The sequence below is a fragment of the Musa acuminata genome, chromosome BXJ2-9, assembly GCF_036884655.1.
Source record: "Musa acuminata AAA Group cultivar baxijiao chromosome BXJ2-9, Cavendish_Baxijiao_AAA, whole genome shotgun sequence".
Classification (NCBI taxonomy): Eukaryota; Viridiplantae; Streptophyta; class Magnoliopsida; order Zingiberales; family Musaceae; genus Musa; species Musa acuminata.
In genome coordinates this window covers 10,690,033-10,717,344 of record NC_088346.1, presented here as the reverse complement: position 1 = coordinate 10,717,344, position 27,312 = coordinate 10,690,033, and the positions used below count along the sequence as shown (strand labels likewise).

The 27,312-nt window shown below is 35.8% G+C and overlaps 1 protein-coding gene across 8 annotated transcripts; it reads left to right on the top strand.

Moving 5' to 3' along the window:
* The first annotated feature begins 60 nt into the window (after nucleotides 1-60).
* On the top strand, nucleotides 61-26,615 carry LOC103998021 (alpha-glucan water dikinase 2). 8 transcript variants are annotated; one of them, XR_001975655.2, is made up of 33 exons: nucleotides 68-208; nucleotides 314-509; nucleotides 580-683; nucleotides 763-841; nucleotides 959-1,050; nucleotides 1,139-1,292; nucleotides 1,461-1,784; nucleotides 1,853-1,963; nucleotides 2,117-2,215; nucleotides 2,936-3,070; nucleotides 3,410-3,501; nucleotides 3,665-3,799; nucleotides 4,938-5,100; nucleotides 5,196-5,285; nucleotides 5,361-5,546; nucleotides 6,250-6,312; nucleotides 6,414-6,476; nucleotides 6,625-6,684; nucleotides 6,763-6,915; nucleotides 6,997-7,080; nucleotides 7,262-7,438; nucleotides 8,243-8,349; nucleotides 8,438-8,651; nucleotides 8,766-8,869; nucleotides 8,946-9,066; nucleotides 17,823-17,948; nucleotides 20,036-20,146; nucleotides 21,432-21,530; nucleotides 24,193-24,366; nucleotides 24,443-24,535; nucleotides 25,954-26,069; nucleotides 26,204-26,467; nucleotides 26,543-26,615. XR_001975655.2 is itself a non-coding variant. In XM_009419385.3 (32 exons), exons 2-32 carry the CDS (start codon nucleotides 429-431, stop codon nucleotides 26,406-26,408), a joined length of 3,912 nt encoding a protein of 1,303 aa, XP_009417660.2. In that variant the 5' UTR covers nucleotides 61-208; nucleotides 314-428; the 3' UTR covers nucleotides 26,409-26,615. The 8 variants fall into 8 exon arrangements, 7 of the variants coding, with proteins under 7 accessions (XP_009417660.2, XP_009417659.2, XP_064981718.1 ...); XM_009419385.3 differs by having other exon boundaries at nucleotides 61-208; nucleotides 3,413-3,501; nucleotides 26,204-26,615; XM_009419384.3 differs by having other exon boundaries at nucleotides 26,204-26,615.
* The last annotated feature ends 697 nt before the right edge of the window (nucleotides 26,616-27,312 follow it).

Sequence of the window (27,312 nt, the reverse complement as noted above, 5' to 3'; positions counted from 1 at the left end):
CTAAACGGCAACGAGACCCTTCGAATGATACTGTTCCCTCCAGACACCGCCACCGACAGAACCTCGAGTTCCTGAGAACCCTGACTCCCAACACGCCTCTTCCAATATGCGTCATCTCGATCACTCTCCAATTATGCGTCTTCTTCCTATTGAAGAATCCGATTCTATAAACACGGGACCGCTGCTTTCCCCTTTTGATCGTCACCAAGTGCGTGATCCGATTGTTTTATTCCCGTATCTCTTTTCTTCTCACTTTTCATCTCTATGGCTGTGGAACGAAGCATCTAATATGCATATTACCGATCCTTTTTAGTTCCTCGAAGTGCCTCACCGTTGTCCAGGTGCCTCGATCCCCGTCCACTTTCTCTTCGCCTCAGCCGAGACGTTTTCCTGTGAGCGCAGAGCTGATTACCCGAAACCGGTAAAAAATGTCGTCTTTGAAGCCAGTCGGCAGTCGACAGACAGCTGTTGTGCATAGATTTGACCTAGGAGACGGAATTCAGCTTCAGGTATTGAGGCTGTTGAAAGAATTAATCGGATATCGGGTGTCATTTTGACTACTCTGTTTCCTGTCGACAGGCTAATGTTAATAGAGATTCCAATTCTTCGATTACCACAATCGAGCTCTTGAATTGCTCCAGACCGTTGATTCTTCACTGGGGAGGCATTTGTAGTGGAAAAAAGTGAGTTTTAGCGTACTGCAGTTTCCACTGGATTTGGGAATGTCTAGCTACAGTTCACTATCTTTTTTTTCTCTTGTAGTCATTGGGTTCTTCCCAATCATTATCCTCCAGGGTCTAAAATCTACAAGGGGGAAGCTCTGCAGACACCATTTGCAAAGGTTCTTGTTTCCCCTTGTAACTTACTGGAACTTTGATATCTGTATCAATGGTTACGACCAGAGATGTCTATTTTATATCTCATTTTATTTTTATGATGAACTGTGATCGAAATTCAGAAGGGAGCAACCTACTCAATTACTATTGAGTTGCATGACCCAAAGATTGATGCGATTGAATACGTTCTGAAGGATGAAAAACATCATAAATGGTTAAGTACACAAATTAGTTGTAGTATTTCATTTTTATGAAGCACATTTCTGAGCACTTTAATTATTTGCTATTTCAACCTTTTCTAGGTTTAAATCAAGCCAAGGGAACTTCCGGATTAATATACCAAAGTTTGAGGCTTGTGCTTCTCGTGCTATGATACCGAAGGATATTATAGAACACAAGGCATACTTAATCTGGGAAAGAAAAGGCAGACCAACAAACTCTCCACAGGAGAAAGAGGTCTGTTAGGCACGAAGAAACACAGAATTTTGGACTTGATTAGTTTCCTCAATACTTTAGTATCACAATATCTTTTGAATTTGAAGTTCGTTCATAGTTTCTGACGATGCTATAAGAAGGTGGTTTCTGGCTATGAATGTATTGACAGTTGCATGTTTAACCTTGCAGGAAGACTATGAAACTGCTTTAAGAGAGCTAAATGACCAATTATTAAGGGGCATGTCTATGGATGAAATTAGAAGCAGTCTAAAAAATCAGAATGTCCAAACTGTCTCTGGTTTTAAAGAACTACAGATGCCTGGAAATACCATAATCGCAGCTGTATATCACAAGCAATATGATGTATCCCAGTGGTTATCTAAGCAATCTTTGGGACACATGAAAGGAACTCCTCTGTGTGGATCATCTCTAGTAAATCTTGTCGAGAAGACTCTGGGGACAGACAACGTCAAAATGAGACAAATTTATAATATCGGAAACAATGAGTTGGTGGTCAGTGCTTATCACTCTTGCTGGTCTTGTTTCCTTACACTATCTGCTAATCCGTTTGGTGTTTACAGGTCCTCTTGAAAAATGTAAGCAGTGAGTCCCACATTATTCTTGCTGTCAACCTCAAAGGTGATACAATTCTTCACTGGGGAGTATCAAGAACTTCAGCAGGAGAATGGTTGGTAAGTTAGTTTATTTACTTGAAAGTGACATGATTTATTGTATAATGTGATTATTGCAATTCTTAGAAAGTTGGAATACATATTTATTGAAAATTTTTTATTAAGGATTTTATCATAGGCTAGTCTTGTGATTTCTGGTTCATTTTTATCAAGGTCCCGCCACCAGAGATTTTGCCTGAGAGATCGAAGATGCTTAATGGAGCATGCCAGACTATCTTTAAAGAAATTTCAGATGGACAAAAACAGTTTCAGGCAAGATACTTGTTGCTTTTAGCAAGATAATGTTAGCTTAACATTCAATTTCTTGACATATCACAAAATCAATTTTGTGTTAGAGATGCCATGACAACCAATAAGCTACAAATAAGGTGCTAACATCAGTGTTTTGTATATCTAGCCTCAGCACTCTTTAAGTGTTTGTATCCTAAAATAATCAGCCAGCATCATACTAATTATCACTTCATTCCTGCTTATGTATATATCCAGTGAAATATGCACTTGGATTTGCAAAATGAACAATTGCAAAACTGTGTATTGAATGAAAATATAAAGTTCATTATAGCTATGACACTTGAAAAATGAAAAGGTTAGTATCGTACATTCATGTCATTGAGGGTAAGTGAAGTTTCTTGTTTATTCATACAAACTATAATCTACTAATAAGACAACTAAGTATTTCAAGAATCAAGACAGACAATGGATTGTGTCCAAATGGCAAATTAAAATGGATCTAGTATTGCAGAGGGATAACAACATTCATGGAACGTAACATGCACTGAATAGTGGTGACGCACTAACATAATGTCCAATTACTGCATTGAAATAATAATTGTTGGAGTTGGTACCATGATGTAAAGATCCTAGTCCACTCAGCCATCATTTGATTTTAATGTAGGCCCTCACAGAAACTAATCTAAGCCAACTTGACCACGTTTATCTAATACTTCATCCTTAAATTTTGTTTTTGTGCAGTACGTGGACATCAACCTCAGAGGAAGGCATCTTCTAGGTGTGCAGTTTGTGTTATGGTCTGGTGGGTCTTGGTTAAAGAACAATGGTTCAAATTTCTATATAGGCTTGAAATCATTGGAACAAGCAGGCGAAAAGGTTACTTTTATATTAATAATTTATAGGTTTCTTCTGCCTTGCTATAATTTGATTCTACAAATTTCATCATGAAAAAATCTAATAGAATTTGTATCAGAGGCAGTCTAATGTTTTATTTTCTCTATCAGTATATGGCTTTCAATACCCCTGCTCCTTTAGTTTCCATATATTATTTTTTCCACTAGTCTGTCTTAGAATTTTGCTTGAAGATTTTGTTTATGTTTTTAATATGAATATCAATTGAAGGCTGCTTAGTTTTGACAAGTCCTACACTTAGGTCTCCTGTTCTGCAGTTTCATTTTTGCTGAATTTCTTTAATTCTGGAGTCATATTATATAGCAGGGTGAAGGCAACAAGATTGAAATTTGCAAATGGCTACTTGATGAAATAGCTCAGAGAGAGAAGGATGCTGAGAGATCATTAATGCACAGGTAACCTAAAAAATTGGAGTTGTAGGCAATTCTCAACCATAGATTACTGATCTGAACATTTATTATTTGACTATTATTGTGGAAAAAGAATTTATAGAGTACTTTTCGAAAGGCTAAATTTAACAGAATTTTGACTGCTGATGGATTCCAATATCTTAAGCAGATTCAACATTGCAACAGAGTTGATGGAGCGTTGTCGACATGAAAGGGAACTAGGTCTTATTGGGATGCTGGTTTGGTTGAGGTTCATGGCATGCAGACAGCTTTGTTGGAACAAAAATTACAATGTGAAACCACGGTTTGTGACAACATTTTTCCGTTCCTTGCATATTTTTTGTATATATTTTATTGTTACCCATCGACTTGACAGGTCCATACCTGTTCAATCTATATACAACTGATCATGGACCGGGTGAAGGTCTGGTTGATGGTCGTTCCAGTTCGTTCAGTCAGTTCCATTTTGAAAAAATAATTGTCTGATCATATGGTCACTTATAAATTGCTAATTAGTTGTACATAGTCCAAAGAAAATAAAACGATGCACTATTGGATAAGAAAGCTTAAAGAAACTTTAATGATGGGTACTTGTGGATAGGTCACTTATGAATTACTAATTGGCTGTAGATGTTTTTTGTCATCATGGAGTTAGTATCTCCAGATGAAACATGTGCTGCATATCTGGAGATGAAAAATGTGTGCCCCTTGTTGCTTTAGCCAATATAAAGGCATGTTTTTTCCTTGCCATGATTTGATGTTTGTATTCCTAACTTGATGAGAGGACAAACTTGAACACCCTGAAACTAAAATTGTTAGATACAGTATCTAAAATAAACTTTTTGAAGCATTATTTTGATTTTTTATGAGATAGATTAACATCAAAACAAGGGAAATAAGACATGAAAGAAGGTGGAATTGGTATTGCCCGTAAAACTTTTTGCCTCAAATTTCATTTGCAATACAGGCATCAGCTACATACAGTGGTTGCATACGTTACCTTTGGGCATTCTATGGGCATTCTAGTCCCTCTAAGATATACATTGCTCTATGTAGCAGACCTAGCCACTGCTGCATTCTCTGAACTTATTTACATGTCTAGAAGAACTGTATGCTTGGTCCTTGGTTGCATGAGCTAAAACTGCCACTAGAAGATAAATATACCTATTGACCAATCTTATGACTTTTCCTTGGTTAAAACCTTGTTGCCAATCTGAGGAAGTTTAAATTTTTATCAGGCATAAATTTTTTTATTTTTATAACTAAGACAATCAATGGAAAAGGGCTTGGGTGATGATGCTGGTGCCATAAAATAAGACAACAACATTCACAATTGAAAATTAGTTTGTTTCCCTTTATTAGTCGATGCTCAACATATTTACATATGCAAGAGTAGAATTGTCATGTTGGCTACAAAAACATAACTTGTCTTAATTCTGCAGAGAAATAAGTGCAGCTCAAGATAAGTTTACTGATTTACTGCAAAGAACATATCAGGACCAGAAAGATGATCGAGAAAATTTGAGATTAATAATGGCAACTGTAGGTCGTGGTGGTCAAGGTGATGTTGGTCAACGAATCCGAGATGAAATACTGATTTTACAGGTGGGAAACTTGTAATATGTACTCAAATAACTCATAAATAAACATTTTGTGCCCTGTTTATACTCTGTTCACTTCCATTTGGTATTTTGGTATAGAGGAATAATGACTGCAAGGGAGGTATGATGGAGGAATGGCACCAAAAACTGCATAATAATAGTAGCCCAGATGATGTCATCATATGCCAGGCAAGCCTCTTACTCTTTTTTTTTTCTTTAAATTCTTTCATTGACTTAGTCACTGTTTTGTATTATTTTGATCAGGCCCTACTGGATTATGTTAAAAGTAACTTTGATATAAGTATTTACTGGAGAACACTAAATTCAAATGGTTTGACTAAAGCAATTCTAGCCAGTTATGATAGGCCCATTGTTTCAGAGCCTCACTTCAGAGCTGATAAAAAGCAAGGGCTTATTCATGATCTTTCAGAGTACTTGAAGACTCTTAAGGTTTGTTTTAAATACTTTGTCATTGCTGTATGAGACTGAATTTGATTTATTTCATAGATTTTGTTGGACCAAGGATATATCAATGGCATTAATCACATGAACACCTTATATGCTAGTTTGGTACAACTACTTAATCAAACACTTGGGTAGCTAGAAGCCTAGAACTACTAGCAAACTAGTGTATGTATGAGTAGCTTAGGTTTATCTTAGTGATTGCTTTGCTTCTGAACTGCTTTTGTGCTGTTGTCAGCTGCACAATAATTGTTACTCTTTAACCACATTTTTGTTTTGTGTAATTACCTTGAACACAAGTTTTGATGTTTAATATATAAATAGAAGTTGTGTTTGTGGTAGTTTCCAAGAAAAAGTATACCTGCTAACTTATCTTCATTTGACGGTGTGTTTAATGTAGTATCCAAATATTGTTTCTACTATGGTTCGTATTTCCGGTCCATACCAGTGTACTGATTGGTATGATACATACCGATATATCAAGACATGATATGGTAGAACGTATCAACAGACCAATATGTACCATGCATACTGGTCCCTTATCAGACTGGCACATACCGCCTATACCGAGCGATATGTGGCGGTACGATGAACCTTGGTTTCTGTCATCTTTGAATTATATAATATTTCAGAATGTACTTTGTTTATATTTGGAAAAGTGTTTATATCTTATTTTATCATACTTCCATAGGCTGTTCATTCTGGAGATGATCTTGAATCTGCAATTGCAACTTGCTTAGCACACTTGAATGAGGTAAGCTTCCTGATTGTCACAAATGAATCATCTCAGCTCTCATTATTTATCATGCAATTTATTACCTTCCAATCTCATGTTGTTTCTTAAAATTATGACAGAATTACGGCTTTATGAACACAGGCAATGGCCAATCTGATGGCTATTTTTCATTAAAGTTAAAGGTTCTGAGAGTATTTCACAGTCATTTTATCCATCAAGTCAATTGGATTGAAAGACAGTTTTCTGGATCCTTTTGTTGAGCATTCAATGCATTTACTTGTTTTGCTAGTTGAAAGTTGTATATCAAGTAACTCAGATTTTGTGTGGCAGGAGTCCTTGAATTTCATCCAATCACATGCAGGAGATAAGAATATTGTTCCTTTTATGGAGGTTGTAAGAATTCCTTAGTAGCTTTTTTTCCCTTTATATTTCTAGTGAATTTCTAATTCATGGATAGTTCATTGCCAGAAATTGTTAGAGGCACGTATTGAACTTCGTGGATTACTTTTTGGCACTACTAGAAGGTTGAAATATTTTATTTACCTTGACCTTGCTTTGGAGTTAGCTCTTAAAACATGTATGGAGAAGAGCTTTAGTGAACTTAAGAAAGCACCTATACAGGTAACTAGTAAAGTAGGATATATGGTTTCAATATTTGCTTTTTATCCATAAATCATTAATATGAAAGATGGTCATCTGTAGGGAATAATGTCTATGGTGTCTTTGATGTTAGAAAACTTGTGCCTGTCAACAGTTAACAATGAAGAACTCATTTTTATCACCAAGGTATGAAAGAAACATAATATGTCATAGTATCTTTTATCAATTTTGTAACTTGCTTCTTATTTCTATTCCTGCCTTGATGCGTCATATACGTAAAATGGTAAAAGCACTAAGGTTATGCACTTAAATTCACAAAAAACTCTATTCTATATTTTCAACTAATTCTGGATTGTTTTTCTTCAAGGACTGGTACCGTGTCTGTAACTTATTCAAGCCCAATGATCAACAGTGGTCTCTGCAAACAAAAGCTGTTCTTGACAGAATGCAACTTGCACTAGCTGATAAGGCTCAATATTACCTGAAAATGATACAGCCAACTGCAGAATATCTAGGAAAATTGCTCAGAGTGGAGACTTGTGCTGTATGTTTCCAGATTTACATTGTTTAGCTACTTTCTTCTTGTTATGAATTAATTAATGCTAAGTTTTTTAAAGTTTGTGTATTTGATTTTCTGATAAAACTCTGTTTTTGGAAGTTATTGACTATGCATTTCCTGATGAGAAATTTAACTCACCTAGTATGATGGGACACTTGACTCTGCATAGTGTTTTTGGAAGTTATTGATTATGGCTCCAATGGATGAAACTATGATAGTTCCTATTGTGCCCTTATGATTTCCAAGTGATGTGCCTCCTGCATATTTAGAATGGTACCTCATGTCAACCAAAAAAAAAAAAAAAGCAGGAAAAGATTAAAGAACCTGCCAAATCCTTTTTGGAGGTAGTTGAAAAAGATAGTTCCCTTCCACAAGCAAGCATACACAGAGGAACTTTGCAATTTCAGATATGCTACCCACTTGGCCATTGTGCTGATAGAGAGGTAGAAATCCTAGGCATGAAACACAATTACTGTCTTTTTGACAAAATGTAATGAACAAGAGGAATTTCATTTTTGAATCATGCTAGAGAGGCTTCAATTGGTGTCAGTTGTTATCTATGTTGTGTCGTAGCATCCAGAATGTGGATGCAAGGTACTTTCTCAGGTTTTTCATTGGTGAACCAGTAGTCCAATACTTGAGATTTATTTCATGTCCTTCAATGATCTTTATGGCCCATCAGTAAGAATAATGTAGTCTTTATTTGTTTCAAACTAATGCACACATTATTAATAAAACATTGCTCTCTCTACTATTTAGTTAGCTTTATACGTGAGTTTCTTAACTCAGGTTGCCAGCTTTACAGAGGAACTAATTAGGACAGGATGTGGAGCAACCCTTGCAATACTCGTTACTCATTTAAGTCCCATTCTTCGAAATATTGCAAACTTAGGCAGGTAAATGACTAAGTCAAACCATATTGTTGTTATAGATTGGGTTCCTTTGCTGCATCCAAATTGAAATGTTTAAACTTTTTTCTGGCAGTTGGCAGATAATCAGTCCAGTGGAAGTATGTGGTTTTGTAGATTGTGTAAATAAGCTGATAGAAGTTCAGAGCAAAGTCTTCAATAGGCCTACAATTTTAATATCAAACCGGGTAACCGGTGAGGAAGAGATTCCATATGGAGTTGTTGGTGTATTGACACCTGATATGCCTGATGTTCTTTCACATGTTGCCATTAGAGCAAGGAATAATAAGGTTTCATCTTGACAGTAAAATCCAAGTTTTTTCATGTGTCATACACAAAACTTTAATTGTGACAATAGCTGCTTGTGGATTCTTTATCAGAATATATTAAATGCTCACCTGCAGATTTGCTTTGCTTCATGCTTTGATCAAGATATCATTCAAGATTTGAAATCAAAGAAGGGAAAGGAAATTTCAATAACATTGAAAACATCAGGTCTAATATACAGGTATATTTATTTTGATTTGGTTGTTTCTTCAATATGCATGAGCTATTCTTTGTCTAAGGATTATTTTAAAATGCAGTGAATTCAAAAGCTCCTCTTCTTCCAACAAACTGAGTTCATTCTGTCCAAGAGTAACATTGCGAAAGAAGAATTTTAGTGGGAAATTTGCTATTTCAGCTGAGGAGTTCTCTTGTGAGATGGTAATTGTGTACTAATTGTGATGTCATAGTTTCTACATATCAGTAAAGACTTCAACCAAAGCATGAGTAGTAACCATTATACTGGCCTCTTCAGCAATTATTTTTTCTTTTGTCTCAGACCTTACAACAATTTAGAAGTTAGCACTCTTATTGCCTCTAAGTTCATTTGTGCTAAAATGAGATATTTATTGGAGTAAATAGAATGTCCTTCTAACAAATTGCCTTATCACCTATGATTTTAAGTTGAGAAGGCAGGTTGTGCCACATATCTTGCAGCCAAAGAAAAGGAAAAAAACTGTAGAATGGGAAATAAATATCTTCTAACTTACCTGAAGATGATCTAGTAATAGCACATTCTGTTGCTGCATAATAGGAGGATACTGAAATGATAATGACAAATTCAATGAGTCCATTTGATTGCTTCTTATCTTGTTATGTATTATACATTTAATCATTGTGTGCGGCATCAATAATTGCCTTCCGTTTAGCAGTATTTTACCGCATGTTATATGCAACACTTTGCACAAAAATTGACACAGGTTTTATGCTAGCTAATTTAAGCTAAACATGTTTCCAAGCTAATCGTATGCCTTTCCTAGTATTTTCTTCTGATTTTTCTTCTATTATTTTTTGGTTTTGTTGTTTAGAGACATATGAATTGTGTAATGATGTCTTAAGGAATGTTCACAATTGAAATCTTTCAAAATTTCTTTTTTTTGGTAAGTAGAAATCTTTCAAAATTTATCTTTTCCTTCTAAGTCTTTTCTGTTCTAAGTCTTTTGTGCACAACCCTAATTCTTTCTCCATTAACTATGTACTACATTGGAGAGTGATACAGTATAGTGTTATGTGAATTGTGAAGAATTTAAAGAATGAGATGAAAAATAAATGTATTTTTGCAAAAAAAATATTTGATGGAATGCTGATAAGGCAAACATCTCTAAACCATAATGGTGATTTGATTATTGAATGTTTCCTTGATAAGTTCCTGAAGATAGAAAGGTTAAGTTGGTTGCATATAGATTATAAGGTTATGCTTCTGCATGCTGGGATAGTTGTGAAGGAGATCTAGAGGAGAAAGGGCAGGATCTTATTTAAACATCGCATTATATAGAACAACTACTGATGTAAGAATTCTCCTTTTAGATTATGACCAATGTTTATTCCAATAGTATCAAGAGTGTGCTGCATGGTAGAAGCACATCCATGATTTCAAGGGGTGTTCCTTAGATTTGCTAAATGATGTAATCATCCATTAATGACCGAGGTTCGGCAACTGGTAAGGTATCTAATTTGGTTGAGGACTCTAATAAGCAGTGATTTAAAAAGCGCTAGGCGCCAAAAGGCGCCAAGGTCCAAAAACGCCTGAGGCGCTAGGCGCTCGCCCAGGCGCTCGCCCGAGCGAAGCGAGGCGCTAAAATATAAAAATATAAAATATAATTAATAAATATAATTATTTAAAATTTTAAATAAAAATATAAAAATATATAATATAATTAATAAATATAATCACATTAACAGTATAAATCTGCTGATGGAGAAACGAGGAAGCAGCGGCGAGCGACAGCAGCGGCAGCGGGAAAGGGAAAGGGAGCGGAAGGCGCGAGCAGCGGGAAGGCTCGCGGGAGGGCTCGTAGGAGGCGAGAGGGCTCGCGGGAGGCGCGAGCAGCGGGAGGGCTCGCGGGAGGCGTGAGCAGCGGGAGGGCTCGAGGGAGGCGCGAGCAGCGGGAAGGCTCGCGGGAGGGCTCGCAGGAGACGCGAGCAGCGAGAGGGCTCGCGGGAGGCGCGAGCAACAGGAGGGCTCGCAGGAGGCACGAGTAGCGAGAGGGGTCGCGGGAGGCACGAGCAGCGGGAAGGCTCGCGGGAGGCGCGAGCAGCGGCAGCGGGAGCAGCGACAGCGGCGAGCAGCGGCAGCGGGAGCAGCGACAGCGAGCGACGATATCGCGATCGGGATCGGCAGCGGCAGCAGGTTAGGGTTGGGGTTATATCGGTTTAGTTGGTTCGATTGAACCAACTAACAACCGAACCAGGACCGAACCAGACCTAAAATTCTGGTTCGGTTTACCCAGGCGCTCGCCCGAAGCGCCCAGCGCCTGGGCTCGGGCGAGCGCCCAGGCGGCGCCTGATTGAAGCGCGCCGCCTGGGACATTAGCGAGGCGCTCGGGCCTCGCCTCGCCTCGCCCGAGCGCCTAGGCGAGCGCCCGAGCGCCTTTTGCAATCACTGCTAATAAGAGATTGGACTGGGTGTAGATGTTATTGAAGTTCTCAGAGGCAGGGAATGTGGCACTAAAGGCAAAGATGAAGCTATAAGAGAGGATTAATAACAAATCTAAGATGCATCATCACCCAGCAGGATGATTGACAAACTGAAGGGACACTGTAGTTGCGATCCCCTTATTAAGACCTACTAAAGCCACCCAAGACATAACAACGACTGAGGTTTTATGCCCTTGTGCTAGACTAGTCCCAATCAAATGTGTGAAAGGTAATGACACAGACATGGACTAGTTATTTCTCATAATGAAAGTGGGTCTAGATGATTGTACATAGAGAAGAACAAGAAAATGAAGAAGGTGCCTCCATGGACTCGATGGAGACAAGGAGTACAAGGAGGACTCCTAGGCTTATGGGATGAGGAATTGGATTACACCTAGCAACACAAACTATGTTACAACTAAAAACCAACACTTTAGTCTTGTAATAACTCATGGTAGTTGTAACTTGTAAATATCTTAGTGGTGAAGTTCTTGGGAACTTGCAGTTGCCAGTTGAGAAGCATCCCAATCCCTATTTCATTGGCTGGATTAAAAAGGTAAGCATTAACCTTATTCTATGAGTTCCAAGGTTCCATTCTCCACAGGCAAGTTCAAAGGAGCGCTGTGGCTAAGATAGAAACTTTTAGAAAGTTGACAGGTCGCCCAATGGCCTCAAACAATAATAATTACCTATCACAAGGCAATCAGACTCATGTCCCTCTCATGCCTTTGAGGGATCAAATCATTTGGGATTTGTGTGGCTATATACTATTTGGGCACTTGAATCAAAGAGAACATAATTGTTATTGCTAAGGAGAGTTATGATTGGACTTAGGCGAATAACGATTTTGGTAGATATGTGTAGTGTTTTATATATGCCAATTCATAGAGTGGCTTGCTCAACATATAGGCCTGTACATATGATGGAGAACCATCTAGTTTTACAAGAGATTTTAGAAAAGTCTATTTTAGGCAAAGAAATTAACAAAAAGTCATCAATTCGTTGGCCTAAAAATTCTAAGAGTTGTGTTATAAATTAAAAAAGGTCTTTTGGTCTTTCTAGGGACTCCTTTTGTATTAAGTGCACTTTTACAATTTAGGTATCCTAGTAGTCACATTTTGAATTTCTAAAAAAGCATACTAATTCCCTAGGAGATTACTCTCGGGAATCATCATCTTCATTAATTGTACCAAAGCTCCTAAACCCCCATAAATAATGGAGCTTGTCAATGGATCAAGTACTTCGGATTTGAATGAAAAGAATTGCATCTTCTCTAGTCTCTTACTCTTCTCTCTTATTTCACACTTCTCTTTCTTTCTCTTCCTCTCTCTTTCTCTCTATTTTCTTGTTCTATTCTACATTAGTTTGGTATTAGAGCCCATCAAGAAAACTGCCCTGTACTCCATTGTGTTCTAACTAGCAACAAAAGCTTTGATCAACACTCAAGGATTCTTGTACCTCCAACTTTAACCCCTTGCGTGTGGAGTAGGACTTTGGGGCGATTGTCCTTACAAAATTGACGGACCACATAACTCTTAGTGTCGGGTAAAATTTTGATAACTTTACTAATATTTAGCTATAACTACAATACCATTAAAATTTGAACCCTTGAAAGTTGTCAAAAAAATAAAAAATAAAAATAAAAAGTGAGAAGCATTTGAAATTGTATTTCTATCTTGTGCATTGCAACAACTAACAACCTCATTATCAGAAGGTAATTTGTTGATAGTATTAGAATCATGACTAGGCAAAGTGAAAACTAAACTAATCTTGATAAATCTCTAAACCAATAGAGTGGGTTAGACACCCTTAGGACCAAGCTAACAAATCATGACACAATGTTAAACCAATTATGTGACCAATTATGTTAAACCAATTATCCATGAATGAGGAGGTTGATGAGTCGGTTAGGCAACATGTCCATTCTCCACAATCCATAGCTTCAAATCAAGGAATTTTACCTACTCTCCAAGTCCCACTTCGAATAAATCCTAGGTCCACCTATAGGGCACTAGTTCACAATTATTCTCCAACAATTCCTGATGACCAAACCTTTTACCTTAGTAATGAATTCCTAGAACCTACTAGAAATTCACAAACCCGAGTAATTGGCCAACAAGTTCGATTTGCTGATAATGTAGGAGAAATGGCTAAAAGAGTCTAAGTGAAAGTGTTGGACTTTGATGGTAGATTTGACTCAAAAGTGTATGTTGATTGGTTAGATAGCATGGAAGACTACTTTGAGTGATACATAACGATTGATATTGAATATGTACGATTTGCAAAAATAAAATTAGTAGGGTCCGTTGGGAAATATTGGCAACATGTCTAATGTAGTCTCAAACATCGTTGAGAGCCACCCATCACTTAATAGGAAGTCATGAAATAAAAACTTAAAGGAAAAATATTTACCAACCTACTTTCGAAGCCAACTGGTTGAACAATTATTAAACCTTAAACAATTGAATTCTAGTGTGATTGAGTATTTGGCCCTATTTGAGGAATTTTTACTTAGGTGTGAAATAGAATATGACTAAGTCATCACTGTTCGAAGATTTGTTAATAGGTTGAGGTTTGACATCTAACAGGAAGTCTCCCTTAGTTTCCCCAACACTGTGGAGGAAGCTTCCCGATGAACTCTTGAGATTGTAAAGTACATCAAACTTCATCTGATTCGTCGAGCATCTTCTCAGTCTCTTGAAAATAAAACTATTACCCAATCTACTCTAAGTAGTGGCTCTGTTAAGTCAAAAATCCCCACAACTAGCATTAATCCTTGCCCTACCATGAATTGTCTAACTCGTTCAACTATTGATTCTCAAACTAGTTTGTCTTCATTCTAATGTCATTATTGTCATAATAGAGTTCACATTGCCTCTTGTTGTCCTCAATGTATCCTTAGCTTAAAACAAGAACTAAATGATCAAATTGAAGAAGCAGACTAAGTAATTGAATCCAAAGCCTACTCAGGTGTCAAAAATGAACTAGAAATTGAAGATACTATGTTAATGTTATTTGCATTATTCTCTTTACTGCTAGTGATTCCAATGAATGGAAGAGGATAAGTATCTTCCATACTTTCATTCGAAACGGGGAAAGAACTTGTAGATTGGTTATTGATGGGGGTAGAACTATGAATGTAGTCTCAAAATTTGCTATCAACAGACTAAACCTTAAGGTAGAGTCACATCCAACCCCATTCAAAGTAACTTGGGTTGATAAAATCATTTTACTTGTGATCAAAAGATGTCTGGTACCAATCAAAATGAGCGATTACCTAGATGAGATCTATTGTGGCATCCTACCAATGGATGTTGCCCATATTCTTTTAGGTCGGCCTTGGTTGTATGACCTTGATGTTACCAATCATGGAAGAGAAAACACCTATGCCTTTCTATATAAAAACAAAAACATCATGCTGCAACTTGCAAAAGGTCAAATAGGGAACTCCCAAGTCTCTTCCACAAGCCTCAACCACCAAGGGACTCCACTTATTGGATCTTAAATCTTTTGAAATAGAGATCCTAGACAACAAATTTTGTGTGACCATCATTGTTAAAAAAATTTCTAGTCCTTGCACTATTTCTAGCCTAAATCCTAAGGTTAAATCCTTATTAGATGAATTTTCTGGTGTCATGCCCTTGGAATTACCTAGTGAGTTGTCACCCTTATAAGAAATCCAACATGCTATTGACCTTGCAACCATTCCACTTGACTATCGTGCCTTATAACCAACTCACTCCTTCACTCAGTATATTCGTGATTTGCATGCTAAGATTCGACTTAAAATTGTCCGAAGTAATGAAAGTTACAAACTTGCTACTAATACACACTGTAGAACTCAGGAGTTTCAAGTTGGTGATTATGTCTTGGTTCACATTCGACTTGAGAGATTCCCTAAAACTCATTAAAAAACTTTCATGATCGAGCCATTGGTCCTTTCCCCATTAACCAAAAACTGGAATCTAATGCATATATGCTTGATTTGCCTTCCGACATAAATATTAGTTCAGTTTTCAATGTGGAGGATATACTCCATAACATGGTACTTTTGAGCCTCCTTTGTCTACCGATGTTCCTACAGGTGACAATCCTCCCGAAGCATTGATTCTCCCACAACATAAGAATGATGTAAATGTCATTCTTGATGACCATCTTGTTATATCTACTACTAGCATTACTCAACACTTTCTTGTCAAGTGACATGATCGTCTAGCTTCCGATGCCACTTGGATTACTTTAGAGGAACTTTGTGAATAAACTTATTGGATTAGTACCTTGCAAAGTTAAGTTGAGTTCTTTTCCATTGAGGGAGAATGATGGAGAACTATCTAGATTTACAAAGGATTTCAGAAAAGTTTATTCTAGGCAAAGATATTAACAAAAAGTCATCAATTAGTTGACCTAGAAATTTTAAGAGTTGTGTTGAAAATTAAAAAATATCTTTTGATCTTTCTAGGGACTCCTTTTATATTTAGTGCACTCATTTACTATTTAGGTATTCTAGAAATCACATTTTGAATTTTTAAGAAGCATACTAATTCTCTAGGAGATTACTTTTGGGAATTATTTTCATTAATTGTATCAAGGCTCCTAAATCCCTCTAAATAATGGAACTTGTCAATTGATCAAGTACTTCAAATTTGAATGAAAAGAATTACATCTTCTTTAGTCTCTTACTCTCCTCGCTTATCACATGCTTCTCTTTCTTTCTCTTTCTCTCTTTTTCTCTCTATTTCCTTACTTTGTTCCAATGATTTAAATAGGCGTTCGGGCACTCGCCTAAGCTCTCGGGCGAGGCGAGGCCTGAGTGCCTTGTGTGTGCACCAGGCGACGCGCTTCAATGAGGTGTCGCTTGGGCGCTCGCCTGAACATAGGCACTGGGCGCTTCGGGCGAGTGCTTGATTCAATTACGCGAATCGAACTGGTTTAAGGCTAGTTCGGTTTGTAGTTTCTTACCTCAAAAGCCACGCTTCACGCCCGCATGACCCCAAGGAACCCTAGCGCTGCTTCTGCCTCCGCTGTCGATGCTTTTTGCCACTGGCTTCATAACAGACGCAACAGACCGAGCCTTCCTCTATTGTCGACGGACAAGTCCGATGGCCCTCGTAGCTTCCTTCCGTTGTCGCTTCCTTCCACTATTGAGGGAGAGGACAGTAGGTTCCTCCGCCACTGACGGATGGATGCCCTTTGGAGCTTTTATTGTTGTCGTTGTTGCTGTCCACAACTTCCATCGTTGTCGTTGTTGCTGTCCGTAGCTTTTATCGTTGTCACTAATACTGTTCGCAGCTTCTCTCGTTGCTATTGCTATTGTCCACAGCTTCTGCCACTGTCACAACTATCTTAAACTAATCCTCCACCGCTACTGCTATCTCCCTCACTAACATTTTTTTCTCCCCCCTCTAACTTTAAGTAATATATTGTTAACAGTATATTTTTTATTTATTATCATATTTTAGTTTAAATAATTATATTTTTAATTATATTATATATTTATTATATTTTAATATTTCCAAGAAGATTTTTTTCTCCCCCTCTAACTTAAGTAATATACTGTTAACAGTATATTTTTAATTTAATATCATATTTTAATTTAAATAATTATAATTATAATTATATTATTTTTAATATTTTAATATTTCAAAGAATATTTTTTTCTCCCCCACTAACTTAAGTAATATACTGTTAACAGTATATTTTTAATTTAATAATATATATTTTTTAAAATTATTATATTTTTAATTATATTATATATTTTTATATTTTTATATTTTAAAGCGTCTCGCTTTGCTTGGGAGCACCTAGCACCTCGGGCGTTTTGGGACCTTAGCGTCTAGCGCTTTTTAAATCATTGCTTTGTTCTACATCAACATGCCATTACCCACTTTTGAGAATATGAAGGAAGGCATTTGATGAGATTTGTGCTTACCTTATCCTGAATCATGTGAAACATGGATTTTAGAATGTGTCGCAGACTTCGGGATAGATATTCAAAAGACAAGTCATCTCCTTTCCTGCAAGGAGACATGCAAATCATCTAATGCTTCTTAGCTGTTATTTAAAGAAATTGTATGGTGTACATTATCAACTCTTGACAAGAATTTCCTGAGTCATATTTGTATCACTTTGTGGCATATGTTCATTCTTTCCCAAACTTAAGTAATACAACAAATGAATAACCCCACAAATTGTTGTAAATATTGCAATCTGAACCTAACTTTGAATATATAATTTACAAGCATAACAAATCCTATCAATGGAAGTAAAACTTTGTGTTTGCCTAAATATTGTTAAGCATTGTGCTAAACAAGAGGTCACTGTTTTCATGAAGAACCCAAGAACTGCCTCAATTTTGGTTTCTTCCCAAGTTCATGGTTAAATACATGAACAAAACTTTGAGGTGTTGTTCGATCAATATGCATTTAATCTGAATCTAACGTAAGTTTCCTGTATTTCATACTCATATTCTAAATTGTTTCATTATGAGCATCCTTGTGTAGGTTGGAGCTAAAGCTAACAACATCGAATACATCAGAGGGAAACTTCCGTCATGGATAAAGCTGCCAAGATCTGTTGCACTTCCTTTTGGAGTTTTTGAAACTTCCATTTCTTCAGACATTAATAAGGTGATTTTCTTTCTATTCAGACAGTAAGAAATTTCTTTTGGGTCCAAGTGCAACTTTAGCTCTTAGTTAGTATGAATATTTTTATAAGTATCTAGTACAATATCACGTTTTCTTTATGCTCACTTATTAATTGCTTTTCAGAAGATAACTTTGGTAGCAAAACATACTTATTTCGGAAAAAGAGGGTATATATCTTACGCTGCATTCAGACTGCTTCTTTCCAATTTTCAAGATGATTTTCTAAATGGGCTCAATCTAAAAGAGGGTATATGATAATGATTTAACTAGCTTTTAGTTCATCATTATTTTTTTATACAGTTGTAGTGGGAACTTGCCAAATAATATCTTCAAGATCAAATTCTGTAATGAAGAGTTGACACTACTGCCTGTGATGTTCATACTAAGAGTCTCTAGGTAGATGTCTCATGATCTCCTTGTGCATATATTGATACTCCAAGGATGCATGAATCTCAAATACAAGTCCCCTGGTAATCGTCAACGTTGTCCTTGCAACCCTTATAAATGTATATGACTGGCTCAGATGTCCACCTATCCATATTCTCTCGCTATGCTTCTTACTAAAGCATAAGGTTTTCCAAGTATCAAACTTCATCCTCAAAGCCCATTGTTTCGTGTTTGGTCACATGAAAATCCATGGTGAAATATTGCTTTGGACAGGTTATTCCTCCACCTTGACCTAACTAGTCATAGCGAGCATATTGTCACAGTGACAATTATCAGGATAATGCCAAATCCACGAAGATGAAGCCCAGTTATATGGAAAATTAGGTTGGATTCATATATATGTCTAGACCACATCCTCATACAGAACTCTTTCAGGTCTATATGATCTATGTCAATTCTGTGTGGATCTAAGTTAGATCTATCAACATGTAGGTCTGATCCGCACAGATCTAAGCTGGATCTATGAATATCTAAGCCAGATCCATGATGATCAAGGCCAGTCCCAAATGGACACTAATGGATATATGGCCAGATCTGAACAGATTTTGGCACAATCACTAGTGGATCTTGGTCAGATCCATATATGTTAGGCAGAAGCATTCATGAAGTCATGTAGCATTCGTCCATAAACTTGAAAATCTATCATTTAATTCTATATGCATTAAATAATGACCTAAAGTAGAATAAATCACAAGAATAAAAGTTCATTAAATTAATGATTTGTGGTTTCCCTTTTCTAGGAGGAAAATGAGATGATTTATTAAGGTTGAACCTTCAATTGCTTGAGATTGGTCTCGGATATGAGATAAATCAATTTTAGAGAGCGTGATCACAAATCTTAGCTGAAGAAATGGGCCAAGAAACGGTTGAAATTGACAGAGGGCTGGAGAATTATAGATGAGAGGTTTAAAAATGGTCTGACGGGTGGATTTTTGGATCCAAAAACTGGGGGGTATGCTTACTTCCTGGTACACTAGCTTCACCGATAAAAATGTCGGCAGTATGTCTGGTGTGGTAAGCATACAGGATGGTATTTGCAGCTATGACCAAATGATATGGTTAGCATTTGAATCCTTGGTTTTCATAATAAATTTGAACAGTGAGGATTACTGCAACAATGATATCTAATTTTCTATAAACTGAAACTAGGAAGTCTTTAGGTCAATTCAACCATCAATAGAATTAAATGGTGAAAAGTATCAAATGGTTAATCATGTTCACCGTATTGACATTTGATAATACTTTTGTGGAACTGGCATTTCATTATCTGAATTTTATAATGTTTTCTGATGCAGTTTCTGGTGAACCTCTTATAGATATGAGCATAAAGGTGATTGTATGGAGTTAACATCTTTAGTCAGTGCATAGAAATTTTCTTTTACTTTATAGTTTAATCTCATGAAACCAAGAATGATTATTCTCACAAATAAATTGAATGCATCAAAACCATTATTATTCTTCTGCAGCAGATAAAATAACAAATACTATTTCTGAAACCCTTTTTTAAAATGAATAAATTATTGGTTGATTCATTAGCAAACAATCTAGATGGCAGCAGTTAACTTACCTTTTCATTTTCTGTTGCTTTTTCTCAATCAAGATGTTTTTTTCTCTTGTTTCAGGATCTGGCAAAGAAGATTTCTTTATTTAAAGGGCTTGTAAATGGTGGAGACATTGCAAAACTTCAAATGATACGCGACGCTATACTGGAAATGAAAGCTCCATTTCAGCTGGTAACTCTTATGGGTATATGTATTGTAACATTAGATTGATTACATTTTAATGTTTATCTTCTAGGTGAAACAGGTAAATTGATATTATGCATAAGATTTGTTTTGAAGTGGAATTGTACTGTGGTATGTGGCTATGCACATGATTGCAATGCCCTTGCTCCACTATGCAAAGCCCATGCCATTTACATTCCTGCATATCTGTATATCCCCATGGTAGTGCATGCACCCTTATCAAGTGTGAGTATCTGATTGAGACAGTGCCAGCTTGATAGTCACGGAGTCAATTGTGCATTGAACATAAGGCTCTAGGTCACAGTCAATTGTAAATGTACTTGGTCTCATGTAACTTAATATTGGTTTGATGTCTTATCTTAGTTTACATCATGGCATGCCAACAAAGATAAAATTATAAAACAAGTCATAACAGTACTAATGGTCTAATATGACTAGATTTGATTGTGTATACCATTCCCTTGGAAAGTCAAAAAGAAAAAATAACTTCCTATCAATCTGCTTAGAATAATTCATATATTAATTTCAGAGAATTTCCTTTATCATAACACTGCCTACTGCCAGTCAATTGCCATCATCAGCAGATGACTGCTGTTTCTGGCATACCTATTTTCTCTGGCAATTGACGTGTAGTCTGTGTTCATGACATTTTTCCTTCAGATTTAGATTCAGAACTTTGGTTAAGACTCCCCCTCCATGGAAGAAAGAAATCATTGCAAGGCAGTTCAGTGCTCTTGACAACATGGAAAAAAGAAAAGGTTAGAGATTTGTGTTAAAAGACTTGTTAATAGGAGTTCAATTATGTGTAGATCCCATGTACCGGAAACATGTTGGAATTGTTAGAAATATTTTTAGAATATCATTGTCAGAAGGGTAATATGTGCCACTTATAAGTTGGAGCATAGAAGAAATATGATTTCAGATGGTATCTAAAGTCTAAAGACTCTAAACATATAATTTCACCACTGTTATATGACATTCTAAATCCATCAGACAAATAATCATTGAGTCAACAAGCAAACCAAATCATAGAAGCATATTTATATGAAAAAGATGAATCAGAATGAGGTCTATGACCTTTAGCACCATTTGTTGGACTAACTACAGGCTTAAATCCAATTCTTCCCTTAGATTTCATTATTCTTTTTTTTCTTTTGGTGATGTAAGTTGTGTTTTCAATAGTGGTATGGTTAAACACCACCAAACTGCTTTCGAAGACTACTTATAAGCATATATTTCACATTTTATAGATGATCTTATACTGTTTCCACAGATGAATGAGCTTAAACACAAGATGAAAAAATCATTCTTATATTGGCCTGGTGATGAGAGTGAGGAGAGGTGGAATCAAGCCTGGCAAGCCATAAAGAAGGTCCTTTTCTCAATAGCTCAATGCTTTAGATTTGCATGTGGTTGCCATTGGTAGATGTCCATAATTTTTTTTGGAAAAGAAATTTAGTTGCAGTTAGTGCAACTATATGATTGAATTACTAATTTCATTTAGTGGCTATATCATGGGATCTCAACAAAAGCAAAGCATTATGTTGGTTATAAGTTCAAATTGCTTTTTTTTTTATCTTTTAATGGTTATTAAAAATAAAAAGTGCTCAATCTATGCTCTTAGAGCATGTGTAAACCTTTCATAGATTGACATCGCTTTCACCAAGATGCTTTTGTAACATGTGTAAATTTTTCCATCTTCTGTAACTGGCTTTAAAATATCAAAATTTTTCTTTTAAATTATAATTTCAAGGTCAATTTTTTGAAATCAATTCCAAATTATGTCAGTTTTGCTTTCTGATGCTTAGTTTTCTTAGTAAGCAGCATTCAACCAGTTTATTTAATTTCAAAGTTTTGAGCTGAAAAATTGTTCATCTATAGCAAGATCATTCAAGTTCATGAATAAACTTTTAGTTATTAAGGTCAAGAGGAGGAATGCTTCATGGCATATCATCATAAAGTTCAACCTGAAGAACAAACAATTAGAGTGGTTGTGGATTTCTCCACCTTTAATTCCAATTATCAGACCCAAAGGGTAGAGTTGACACCAAAATCATAACACATTTTTTTCTTCTTTCCTTGATCTTAACTTAATGGAAAGATCTCTAACTTATTGTGTATTATTTCTTGTAGTCAAATATGGGTGTGTTTGATGCTATTTTAGTTGTCAAATAATGCCATGTGTAATCTGTCTCTTTTTTGTTCATATTTATAAAGGCCTTATACTTCACTTGTAACCTCCATGATGCAGGACTATTATGATTTACTTTATTTGGAATATACATATTATTTTAGAGGGTTCCTTGGAAACATGATAAGCTATTACCAAGATTATCCAAAGAGAAAGGAAAATGGAAGCCAAATAAATAAGGAAAGCGATGAACGTTGGGCTTGATTGGGTATTTTAAGGAAAAAAGGATATATATAATGGGTTAGTGGAGAATTCAAGACATGATTGAATATTCCATTCCCATTGAAAATTTTAATCATGATTAAAAAATCGACAAGTAAATCTATCAATTAAGTATCTTATCAAAAACGAATACAAGTTTTCTAAGAAAAAAAGAAATGACTGATATGCTTTGATTTATAGGATGTAACATTTCTTGATTGTATTATTTCCCTTTTGTGTTTTTTTCTTTTTCTTTTGTACTACTTGTGAATCTATAACAGGGGAAAGAGTTTGTAATCTAGAAACATCATAATGTGATTTGATGAATATAATTTATTTTTACATTTTCATTATCGATTGTCTGATTTCATCATCCATGGATGAGAAGTATGAAGTTGTGATGCCTTCTTTTCCAGAAGTTAATCCTTGAAACAGTGCAAGTCTAGTAGTTATTTTTTCTGATTGTTTAACTTATATAAAAGAGCTAATCTTTGAGACAGAGTGAGTTAGTAGTTGTCCTATCTGTTTTATTTAATTGTCTTAATATTTTTTTTATATCCCTTAACTATCAAATCATAGAATTTCTTTTACTTGTATATGTACTAATCTTACACTAGATTGGTATTAGATCCACTTGTCCTACAACTCTCCCCAAGAGGCTTGTGCTGGATTATGCCAACACAGGAGGGCATTGCAAACAAAGTTGAAATCCTTAACTATATGTGTGTTGGATGGCTTCCTTTTCTTAGTTGTTGGGAAAATTATAAAGGATGGTATCTATTGTAGCGAACAAACCATAGTGGTAATCGCCTCTTATTATAAGAATAAGTTGCTATTCTTGAGATCCAAATGCAGCCATGTTATTTCTTTAGCAATTTATAATCTATTCCAAGGGTTCATATATTGATCACCTCCTCCTCCTTGCCATGTCACCTTTGCCTCCGCTGCCTCCTCTTCTTCCTACCCTTCCTCTTCTGCCTCCTTTTCCTCCTATTCTTCCACCTCTACCTCCACCTCCTCTTCCCCACTTCTCTCTCTCGTCTGTGGTATTGGATCCTAATAACCTGCACTGATTCATCTGATATCCATAATGAAATGAAATTTTGATTCATGATATGGATACATTGTATATTGGCTGGCATGGAATATAATCATGCCATGCTAAAAAGTATCAACCAGATCTCATGCCATTTCACGACTATCCTTGATCTGCACATAATGGTGCAGAAAATGGAGAATTGGAAATTTGCTTAAGTGTATTTGACTTTTGACTGAATTTGGAACTGTCTGATCAAAACCACTCTTTGCAAAAATTCTTGGATTTGTCTCTAATTACTGCTATGATGTCAAATTCACTGGAGAACTAATGGATTACTACCACTATTTCAAGAACATTCAGGATGCATAATTTCTCATCAACAGAAGATTTATGTTCTCCCTTTTGTCTATACTGGATCAGTTAGATGTTCTAGCCACACCTACATAGGTGAGAATTATTTATTTTAAACCTCTTAGTTTCCATGAGATATAATTAAAGAGGAATCCATGTGCCCAGCTTAGTTATATCATTTCAAAAGTTTTCCAAAGTAATCTTTATAAAATTGCAATAAGTGCTTGCATAAATATATTATGAAACTTCCAGGTTTGGGCTTCAAAATGGAATGAAAGAGCATATCTTAGTTGCAGAAAAGCTAAATTGGACCATGATGATCTCTGTATGGCTGTGTTAATTCAAGAAGTAATCAGTGCTGACTATGCTTTTGTTCTCCACACTCGAAATCCACTTTCAGGAAATCCTCATGAGATTTATGCCGAAGTAAGTCAATAACAACAAAATTTTGGACTATTTTTTCAGTGATCAAACAATCATCTACTCTTTTATCGATGATCAGATAGTGAAGGGCTTGGGTGAGACTCTAGTGGGTGCCTATCCAGGACGATCGATGAGCTTTGTCACCAACAAGTCTGCACTAAATTCAGCCAGCGTAAGACATACGAAGCAGTTTTCTTTTTCACTTTCAAGTACTCCTACATGTTCAAACTTATGATATTAATGGATCATGAATGAAAAAGGAAATTGCATTCTGTAAAATAGCAGATACTGCAGTTCGTGCATTATATTTGAGGTTCTTTATATCTGATATATTTATGACAAAATTCTTGAATTGCTTTTCATAATAAACAGTTGAATGCTTGATTTCTTGAATAGTTTTGTCTGATGTTGTTGAAGTTGGATTTCAAAAATTTATACATACATATGATAGAAAAAATAAATCAACCAAGTTGAGTTAAAATGATCTGAGTCACATATTTGGCTTCAAATCAGTCCATAGACATGTGTTGTTCTCTTTTGTCTTCTTTTCTTTTGTTATTTAATAAAATACAATTGAAAAAAAAATACCGAAGGAAGTTCTAGATTGTTTGGGTGTTTTGTATTAGTTTAGTATTCCTCATAACATTTCATATGGGTGGGAGTTTAAACAAAATATGATGCACCTGGACTCCTCAACTATATATTGGCTCTAGTGTCCTATTTTCTTATTCCCTAACTATCGTTTGATTGAATAGTATTAACAATTTGTAGTGGTTATATCTTAAGCAAAAGATCATTATATTTATGAAGTGTCTTTTTCGCTTTTTAAGCTAAGGAATATCTTGTATGACATCTGTAAAAGTAAATAGTAACTGTGCTGCCTAACCAGTATAATTCACAAATAAGAGTATTGTGAGATACTGAAACTGCAGGATCACCAATTGAGGAGTAGTTTTCCAACCCACGACATTGCATCTCCATTTCAGGACCAAATCAAGTGTGTTGCTGTAATCCTTGATAAATTTGTAGATGGACAAATCGGATACTTGGAAGTTCCCTTCAAGTGCCAAAAATTACAGGAGCTTTTCGTACTTATATCTTTCTTATAATGTAATACAGCATACATTATAAGAAATTCAATGATAATTGTTTCAGTTCAGAGTCCTTTAGATGAGAAAATCATGACATCATGAAATCTTGAAATTGCAAAATCATCAAACTTTCAAATCTTTGCCTCCGCTTCTTAAACTGTTGAAAGGCTTCTTGCTTATTATTTGGTTTTTGGCCAAACTTTTTGAGTCCTCTTAAGGTGCAAAATGTTAGAGAAAGTATTCAGTAATTAATCTATGAACATGTTCAAGCATAAATTACACATGTTTCCTAACGTTATTGACCTCGTAAAGTATTGCATTTATTAGATGATAAATATCTGATCAAGCATCAATATAAAACAACTGAACAATATGCTTCTTGCTTGTTGATAAAACTAATCAGAACAAATTATGCATTAAGTCCCTCCACATTACCAACTGCTATCTTATTTTAGGCTTATGCCATCAGACTTTTTTATTACATTCTTTTATTTTTCAGATCATTGGTTATCCAAGCAAACAGATAGGTTTGTTTGTAAAAAAGTCTCTCATATTCAGATCAGACTCTAATGGTGAAGACTTGCACGGTTATGCTGGTGCAGGACTCTATGACAGGTTTTATATTTTTACTTACAGGCCATTGTTACTCTTAATATTTTCCTTCAACTTTTTTAATGAACTGTGGCAAAATAATAAGGATAAATCAGTAACATTCTGACATTCAAGTTCTTTATTTACTTAAATTACAGTGTAACCATGGATGAGGCGGAAAAGGTCCTACTGGACTACTCATCTGACCGTCTTATTTCTGATAAAAGCTTCCAACAGTCGATTTTCAAGAAGGTTGCAGAGGCTGGAAAGATTATCGAAGGTGTATATGGTTCTGCACAAGACATAGAAGGTGTAGTGAAGGACGGAGAGATTTACATTGTTCAAACAAGGCCTCAAATCTAGAATATATGACATAAATATGCATGAAAGCGAAGACTGGTAGTGAACTTTGGGCCACCTAGGTATTTGTTCCGTATATTTTCTCGTACCATTGCCATATAACTTGGTATACTAAATTATGCATCTTCATTGTCTAGGTATAATAAACAATTTTGCTCTTGCATCCTCAGCTTAAATAACAAGATTGTAAGTTATTTTTTCCTTGATTAATATTCACAAAAGGAAAGGATAGCATGGACACAACTATGACCATCACCAAACTATATATGAAAGGTGACATGAAAATAGATTTGACAACGGACTTGGTAAGTCCCATTCTCTTGAGAACTTTCCAGTTAGTTTCAGAACTGTCATGGATTATACTTGCGTGAAGATAAAAAATTTGCAAATGTCTTTGGTTCTAGTACCATCAAAAAGACATTTTATTTGGCAGCCCCACCACTGCCCTGGAACAGTGTATTGTGAATAAATATTTATTTGGGTTGGACTGCTCATGATCAGTGTGAAGTCAAGTGAAATGTTGTTTTTCTGATTCCCTTAACAGGACTGCAAGCATGCTGCAATTACCAGTTTTGTATAACTGATTTCTAATCTAGATTAGAGAGAATTTCTTAGCTCAAACACTATGTAAGCCCATCTACATGTGTACCACTACTACTACAGATGATTTCTATAAAACTTTATGTGCTTAGGGGTGCGTGCCATATGTTTTCTGAAGATTTAATTAGTTGGTTATTGTCATTTCTTGCCATTCATCTGAACTTATGCATGGTTGATCCATGTAGAAACCTGCATCATCTTTCAAGCTTATTTAGCTTTTTGACTTTGTTGTGATATCTTTTGTTCATCCCTCAAACACCCACTAAAATAAGTCAAAGAGCATAAATCTTCATAGATCATAGCCTTT

Bases quoted from the DNA above. Each gene is read 5' to 3' on its own strand.
- LOC103998021 (XM_009419384.3), top strand. From the start codon at position 429: ATGTCGTCTTTGAAGCCAGTCGGCAGTCGACAGACAGCTGTTGTGCAT. The intron at 510-579 runs GTATTGAGGCTG...TCCTGTCGACAG, and splicing joins GAGACGGAATTCAGCTTCAG to GCTAATGTTAATAGAGATTC. The intron at 5,286-5,360 runs GCAAGCCTCTTA...TATTTTGATCAG, and splicing joins ATGATGTCATCATATGCCAG to GCCCTACTGGATTATGTTAA.